The following is an 8,801-nucleotide window of genomic DNA, read 5'->3' on the forward strand; positions in this document are numbered from 1 at the left end:
GTTCTTCCCCAAATAAATATATCACTAGGACAAAGATGAGAATATAAATTCAGTTCCCAAATGGAGCCTAGATTCTAAGCGGTGGGTATAGTGTTCTACTTGGGACATTATAGCCAAGTGGGATGATATTTTCTCTCTCTCCTCCTCCAGGGGCCAAGTATTCAAGCAGCCACTCTCTGCCCAGATCATATTTCCTCTCCATGCCATTCAGATCTGCAGCAGAGTGTTTACCACTCAAGTTCAAGTGACAGGAGCCGACCGAGAGGGGTTTCTCTTTCCTGGTTCAGCTCTGTGTGCTCCCAGGTTGTAACGCACATCCATTCAAAGCACCAACAGTGGTTGTTTCCTTTTCTCTGGGTGTTGATGGGCTGTGCTCCGCTGGTCTCCTTTCAGTGCATGCGAGCTGCTTTCCCAGCCCCCGGTGCTCAGTACCAGTTTCTTTCAGCCTGGCTCAGCATGGAGGCGGACTGCCTTAGACCATCTCACATTTCCACAGTCAGCCTTGAAGCTGGAAGATAAATAAACACATACTCCCTCTCCAGTGTCTCCTGACCTTGTTCCTGGAGAACGGAGGATGCGTAGTAAGCTAGGAGCTCACCTTGCTTTATTTTTATTGGCTACACATTACTCTGCGTGTGAACAGCAGTGACAGCTGTGCCCAGCGCGTGTTACCACCTTTCACGTTATGCTATAGCTTTCAAGATGCTTTGCTCTACGTGAAACGGCAAAAGTCTTTGCTTTCTTCGACCAAACTTATGCACTTTCTTTCATTACCAAAAAAAAAAAAAAAAAAAAAAAGTGACTTTTAATCTTATATTGAGCCAAGCAGTAAAAAATGGATATTTTACTTTGACGATATTACCCTGTCTTATAATGATTTATTATCTTCTAAGAAATATCAAATTAACTCTCTGTTATAAACATTTCCATTTTTAGCTCCTTTAAAAGAAAAAAAAAAAAAAACAGAGTATCCAATATTCCTTCAGAGAACACCCAGAAATGTAAGGTTTTCGCTTTTACAGGAGATACAATGTGGTACTGTTTCATGAATCCCATGAGGTCCCGCCATCCTCCCCCAGCAGCAGTTTTCTGGTTTCCTTCTAATGGTTTCCCTAAATAGATCCCATTTCCTATACCAGTGCCAGTGATTGCTTTATACTTCACATCCTATCTCTGATTTTTCTTGTGTTAGCGGGTTTGGGAGCCTCATATTGCTCATTTCTGCTCTTCGTTCACTGCGTTCAGACGGCGTTGGATGTCTGCTTTCAGTTTTTAAATAGAAGAAATAATAACTACCTAGTTTGAAAAGCTCTTTGGGATTATGGGTTTGGTTAATATCCTCTGAAAACAATTTTTAAAAACTGTAGTAGAAGATTATAAATGACTTTTTATGTGATTGCATCCCCTGGTGCTTTGAAATAAAAACACGAGGAAGAGTATAACGCACTTGGTCAGAAAGGCTAATCCTGAGTTGATGCCATTTACATTCAGATTTAAATAAGTCAGCCTATTTATTCCTTCAAACTTTGCTTCAGGTTTTAAATTGAGAATACATGGAAATTATAAGTCCTAGGATGCTCAGATATATTTTGAAAAGTTTATAATGCCTAAGTTCAGCTGACTTCTAAGAATAATAACTGTAACACACGTAAGGAGTAAGGAAATGAAGTTAGGTTTTGTGTTTTTTTTTAATTAATTAATTAATTAATTAATTGTTTTTGGCTGTGTTGGGTCTTCGTTTCTGCGTGAGGGCTTTCTGTAGTTGCGGCGAGTGGGGGCCACTCTTCATCGCGGTGCGCGGGCCTCTCACTGTCGCGGCCTCTCCTGTTGCGGAGCACACGCTCCAGACGCGCAGGCTCAGTAGTTGTGGCTCACGGGCCCAGTTGCTCCGCGGCATGTGGGATCTTCCCAGACCAGGGCTCGAACCCGCGTCCCCTGCATTGGCAGGCAGACTGTCAACCACTGCGCCACCAGGGAAGCCCGAAGTTAGTTATTTTTAATAAAATCATGTTATTACAACAATTATGAATAAGGTTCATCTAATATGTGGTCCAGATGAAGTGAACTGGGGTCATTAGTGTAATAACGCAAATACTGTGCCTTCCAGACTGTAGGGTATGCAAAGAAGCCACACACAGACCATCGGAGACCTGACCCCCCACTTATGATTTGCGATGGAGTATAAAGCAGTAGCCGTAGAGTCTGCTCCCTCACGTTTCATGGGTGACGGAGTATATGGGTGATGCAGTGTGTCACAGTGGAGAACTCTTCTACTAGGAATCTAGACCTTGATTCTAGACCCAGATGTGCTGCATGACCAGTAAAAAGTCTGTTTCTTCAGTCATAACATGAGGGGTTCAGATATGATGCCTTCAGGGACCTTCCCAAGACCGAAATCCTAGGACTCTGTGCACTGTAATTCAACTTCAGATGGCAACGAGACATAAACCCAGGCCACAGGATGCATTCTAAGAATGTTGCATCAGCACAGGGCCTGTTGAGATCCCTGGAACCAGCTCCTGGACCAGGGTGTGGTTGGGTGGAGCTGCAAAAAGTACAAGGATGACATTAACCTGAAAGCAGTCTGTGGTTGAGAGGGTGGGCTGGGGCACTGGGATCTTGGCTTATTTTTCTCCCCAGGCTCAAGACTTTGTCCACACACAGGGGGGATGACCACGCTTGTTCTGACATACATATATCTTTGCTTGGCAACTCAAAATTCTTCAAAAAGAGGCCATAAGTTAATTTATAGCCAGATCTCTTGATTCTTGGTCAATCTACATGTTTTTTAATTGAATAAAAATCTTGAGGAAGAACAGGTTCCAGCATTTAAGTATTGGTGTCCTGGTTATTTCTGTACATTTTTTTTTTCTTTGTAAGAGCTTCTGCTCCTATTTTAATTCTGCTCCAGTTTTAATCCACTGTAAGACTATGAATTTTCCCCCAGAAGCCTTCAAACCATTCTCTAAAAGCTGAATATTCTTCCTGCTCTCAAGTCACTGCCTTCTCTAGGAAGATGATCTATTCTATTTAACCAAGCAAATATAGTTTAATTTTTGTTAATTAGACATTGCCTGAGGACTTCTTATATGCCAGCCCTAAGCTATAAAGACACTAAAGATAACCACGACGTGTACTGTCTTGTAGCTCACAGCCCCATGGAGTTAGTCCCCTAGCAACAAAACCTGCCTGGAACCAGAAAGCTACCACAGGGAGCCCAGAGGCTAGAGACAGCCCTGACTAAAGGGAACTGAGGGGTGTAAGAAACATTTTAACAAGTAAAAGGGAAGGAAGGCAGTCTGGACAAAGAGGTGCGGATGTATGTGACACGCACCGGGGCACAGGAAGTGGGCATGGTGAGGCCAGAGACTCTCACAGCAAAATCACTGTGGCTTCTGCTCCCCTAGAAAGCAGGCAGTAGTGTAAGATAGAGGTCATCTCTTTATGTGTCTCTACGTTGCAGGTCCTCCAGAGATAAGCTTTCAGAGGAATTGTGAATATCTTGATAGTAATAGAAGAAGCCACCTGTATAGAGTTCACCAGAGAAACGGAACCAACAGATATATATATAGACAGAGATATACTGATATATATATATATATATATATATATATATATATATATATATATATATATATATAGACAGAGGCATGGGGAGAAGGAGCAGGGGGGAGAGAGGGGAGGATTTATTATAGGAATTGGCTCACGTGATTATAGAGGCTGAGAAGTCCCAAGATCTGTACTTGGGAAGCTGGAGACCCAGGAGTTGTTTGTCTTTTATTCATTAAAAGAAATATTCAAACAATAACAAATGGTATAGTTCCTGTCCAAAAGCTGGCAGGCTTGAGACCCAAGAAGAGCTGATGTTTCAGTTGGAGTCTGAAGGCAGGAAGACTGGTGTCCCAGGTCAAGCAGTCAGGCAGGAGGAATTCCCTTTTACTCTCAGGAAAGTCAGCCTTTTTGTTCTATTCAGACCTTCAACTGATCGGATGAGGCCCATCCACAGTAGGGAGGGCAATCTGCTTTATTCATTTTACCAATTCGAATGTTAATTTTGTCCAAAAACACCCTCACAGACACACCCAGAATATTTTTCCAAATATCTGGACCCCTGTGGCCCAGCTAAATTGACACATAAAATTAACCGTCAAACCACCTCCCTGTGTTTTAAGGCTTAATTATAAAGCATCCAGGAATATTCCGCCAGCCTGATTACTAAATTGCCAGCTCACTGGGACTCTTGTTTTTTTTGGAAAACCTCACAGTACCATAGAAATTCTGTACAGTATCTCAACGTCACTGAGATACTGTCATCACTCTGCTTTGATAATATATCGACATTATTTTCAGAATTGATGGCTAACTCATCATTATGATTCAGAATATATTTATATTTGTTATGGGGGTTACATGCATGTGCTAGAAAGTCAGGCTTCCTGGGTTTGAATCCCAGCCCTGCCTTTTAGTAGCTGTGTAATTTTGAGCCTCTAGCTTTGATTCTCTGTGCCTTTGTAGGTAATAATAATACCTTAACTCTTTGTTGTTGTGAAAATTAAATCAGTTAATACGTGTAAAGATACAGGTAGGTTACAGGCACATAGAATGTACTCAAAAAAATAGTTTTTCCTGTAGCCACATACCTTTTATTTAAAACGCTGTTTCAGCGTTGGCTCAACCTTACTTAAGCACTGATACTTTTTGAGGGAAGAGTCCTTAGGAGCAGTAACATTGCATGTATTCAATTAGCATACACTTTGGATAGACTAAAACCAAAACTTCAAAGCTTTAGTTGGCTTGAGAGTGACACCAGATTTAGAAAATGAGTAAGAGAAGATGAAATAGAAAGTAACACATTTATAGAATATGCATAGGCAGTGGAGTATTTGATTCACTTCACTACTTCAGTTTAGTTTGCTACAGTCAGAGAAACTGTCCATATTTTAAATGGTTCTTTGGCATCTTAACATTAAAAACATTTATAAACAAACCAACAGTGGGTGGCGGTGGAGAAATGCTAAATGATGCTCTTTGTTAGGTTTTGAGCCGGTAGGAGTAACAGGCGGATCGAGTGGGGCTAGACTATCTTTGGGTTGAAGGCATTCACCTGACTGATGGAAAACCAACCTTGGGTAAGTCACTGGGACTCAGGGCTCCTACGCCAGGTGACAGAGCAACCAAACTGTCCAGCTGTTCTTTTCTGGGTGTGCTATTTCTGATCTGTCCCAACAACCACATCTTTCAACGAGTGACTTCAGATCTGTTTAGGTAAGTCTGTTCACAAAACATGAAACACATTTGCAGGATGATGTGTGAGGAAATCCTTTGGTTCTTTGAACTTGATGAGTGCTTCAGTGTCCTCAGGGAGGTCTTTACTTGTGCAGCTCACGTTTATGTGACTCTTCAGGGCACTGACTGCTGCTGACTGTAGTTCAGAGCCAGTTCCGAAGCTGTGGTGTGTCCCCAGTGTTCGCAGGGCCTCTTATTGCCATGTCTATAACACAGTTTTCCGGTGGCGTACAAGTACGTCCACAGCAGAACCGTGCGCGTGTATCTCCATCAGGAACACTGCTCTGTCTTGAAAAATAACTTCTCAGATTTTCAGGTTCCCGTGTCTGAAACTAGTCTGCAGTGAAAGTACATTCAGACTCAGCTCTTTGAAGCTGGCTGTATTTAGTCCATTTGATTATTTCCTTGGGAAAATTCTTCTTTTAACTAAAAGGGAAATGCTTTGCCCGTTTATCAAGTGACTAAAGATAGCTGAGGATTAAGTCTGAATGGAGTGATTACTGCTTTCAGAAACCCGAATAATGAAAAGTATGCTGTTGTTGTTGTTGTCTGAACTCTTCCACAGCTCTGCACTCAACTGCCCCCAGGAATTTTCTCCTCCCATCTTGTTCCTAATTTGTAAATTCGTATACGGATTTCTATGCATTTGTAATACTTACATTAATTCTGTGTCTTTGAAAAACTTCGGAGAGGAAAATTTAATCTTCGAGCCTGCATATTTTTATTGTTATCCATTGTTATTATCATTCTTAGCCATGCTTTTTGTGGCACGTGCTCTTTTCAAATATTATTATAAAATTCTTTAATCATAAGGCTATTGTGATGAAGCCAATTTCAGTCTATTATGAAAACTCTGCACTTTTTCATTTTTGAGAGCCAAACTCAGAATGCATTGAGCTGTGCCTCAGTATATTTTCCATTATCCTTTTCTTTCAGAAATCATGCCATCCACTTAATACTTCATTACAACTGAACTGCAATACGTATATACGTGGTACGCAAAATGAGCCATTTTGTTTTAAAACAGATTGCGGATGAAAGGAAACCATTCATTTCTTGCTTGCTTGCTGTAATTACTAGAGCACTAATTACTCCAAATCATTGACATCCAGGGTCAGGAAAATGACAACAGAAACATCAAAGTATAGATGTGGCTCTCTTGCTGTGACAGATTTTCCGTATTTCCAACCACAGTATTTTTTTTTTTATGGCTACTGTTTTCCAGTTTGATGGTGGAGAAAAAAAAAAAAACACAACAAACATGCACACAGTCAAGATTGCTGAATGTTTACTATTATTTCATTCGCAGTTTGACGGTGAGAACATGTATATGAGCATGACAGAGCCGAGCCAGGACTATGTGCCAGCCAGCCAGGTGGGTTAATTAATCTTCTCTGCCTTGTTTCCAATTGTAATTAAACAAATTCAAAGAGTTGCATTGCAAATGAGTAGCACTATCAGTAACTGCGGCAATCAGGAATAATCATAATTTATAAACAAAGCATTTAAGCCTTGTTTCCAGTTAATGAGATCGAGCTGATAAAACACCGGAGTTGGCATTTGTTGAAAGATAATACCTTGTTTCCTCTCCAGAACGGCGAGCAGCTGTTTTGCCAGCATGATCTTTCCTAAACAGTTGTTTTACCTTTAGGAAATAAAGTCTTTACAGGTGCAGGTTATTTGAGCTTCTGACTATAGATGAGTTAATCATTATAAGCTGCACATGTCACAAATAGCTTTAATTATCAATTATTGGGGCAGTTTTCAATAAAATGTTACATTGATCACCAGAATCGCACGGCCAGAAAGCCCTCTATGGCTGTTTTCAAGCCAAAATCTGTGATATGATGGGAAACCTCTGAAGGGCACGTTTGTATCCATTTCACTGGAAATGGTTGACAAGGTATTTAATCGTGAGAAGTGACAACAAAAGTCCAATGAAAATGTAAATGGTTACATTTATAGAAGTGAAGGCTTGGCTATTTGTTTTTAGATACTTAAGACCAGGCCCCTTGATCCACAGAGGGCATTTGAAGCAAAATGGTAACTGCCCTAGGGGGCCACTATAATGTGATATGTAAGAACCTTGTAAGCAAAAACAAATAAATGAATAAATGAAAGTGAGGGAGAGTTCACAGGAGCATTGTGTGGACTTGCACGTATTTTTTTCTGGAAGAGTAAAACCATGGTAGCTTGGAGTTTCATGTGTCAGTAACTGTAGTGTAAACTCAAACATTGAAAACAGTTGTTTTCATATCCGCCCAAATAGATTTGATAACTGGGAAGGGTGGGGGAATAGGGAACAAAAATAGAACTATTTTTCTTCACGGTGCTTGTCAGTGAATTAAATCTAATGTATGTGTCCGGGGTGCACTGTATGGGGCTTTGAAATCTCTCTGAGAACAAAATGTCTCAGGCTTAACTCAAAACAGAGGCAGGCCTGCCGCTCCATGAACTTTGCATTTAGAAGTCATTATGATCACTGCCTTCTCTGGCAGACATTCTGGAAACTATACTACATTGTTCAGATGAGAAGGTCATCATTAAGTTCAAAGATCCGGACTACATTTCCTTCCATTCAACTGAGTCGATCACTCTCAGAATACCTTTGGAAGGCTGGGCTTTGCATTTAGAATTTTTACTTAACTGAATTCATTCAGCTAAGTAGCCGGCAGGATCCATAGGTAGTTCTGAGTAGGACTGTTTGATTAAAAAATGAAAAATGTTACTATTCATTTTCTTCCAACCATCAATCCCAAAACTGTACTGACAAGTTTAGTATTACTATTAGATTAAAGCAACCTGGTATCATCTCTTTGTTGCCTTTAGGGTTTTGAAGTGTAAGGGCTAATTGAATTTGTTTGAAACAGTAGAAACACAAACTCAATAAATGATTGCTGTTATAAAGCAGCTGCTCCCTTTCAGAGAATCATTATGTCCGTCTTAAAGACTTTTGGATAAAGGATTGGAAATTCAAAGCATATACATTATAACAACTTAGATTTTTAAATTCAAGTACAGTGGATAATATTAAACTCTGACTAAAATCAAACAACTAGCATTATTTTTCTTAATATTTCAGTCAAGAGTTACCAAGAATGTTTTAAATACCAGTGATAATTTATGAAGGAGTAAAGAGCTCCAGATACTTTATGTGCTTTGTAAAGATATAGCAGGTTTGTGTGCCTGAAGCAAACTATTTTTTAATAATGCAGCACATATGAAAATGTTTTTAGAATGTGCTATTTCAAAAATTCAACTAATGTAAAATAATACACACTCTGGCAGAGAATAAGCTCCACAAATTACGTAAGTTGAGTGGCCTTAGCTAAATTTTACACTTAACATTCCTTTTGTTTACTGTAATATGGTATATTCAAGAATTCATTACCTGGTATTCTTTTGGGAATTTTAATCAATTTACCCCTTTCGGCAACTATAAATAAGATTTTAGTCATCCTGCAGGAAAAAAAACAGCTTTGTTCTTTTTCCTACATAACATCAAACATCTGCAT

General features: G+C 39.9%; 1 protein-coding gene across 3 annotated transcripts in view; it reads left to right on the forward strand.

Annotated features, from left to right (window-relative positions):
* Nucleotides 1-8,801, forward strand: part of TOX (thymocyte selection associated high mobility group box) — a 302,599-nt gene that overhangs the window by 136,309 nt on the left and 157,489 nt on the right. For 2 of the 3 annotated variants that reach the window (XM_082364680.1, XM_082364682.1), the window contains one exon: nt 6,596-6,661. The exons of the other annotated variant lie outside the window; for it this stretch is intronic. In XM_082364680.1, coding sequence (XP_082220806.1) covers nt 6,596-6,661 — 66 coding nt within the window. The remainder of the gene's footprint in view (nt 1-6,595; nt 6,662-8,801) is intronic. 3 annotated transcript variants of the gene reach the window in all.

Source organism: Balaenoptera borealis, assembly GCF_965194805.1.
Source record: "Balaenoptera borealis genome assembly, chromosome: 17".
Classification (NCBI taxonomy): Eukaryota; Metazoa; Chordata; class Mammalia; order Artiodactyla; family Balaenopteridae; genus Balaenoptera; species Balaenoptera borealis.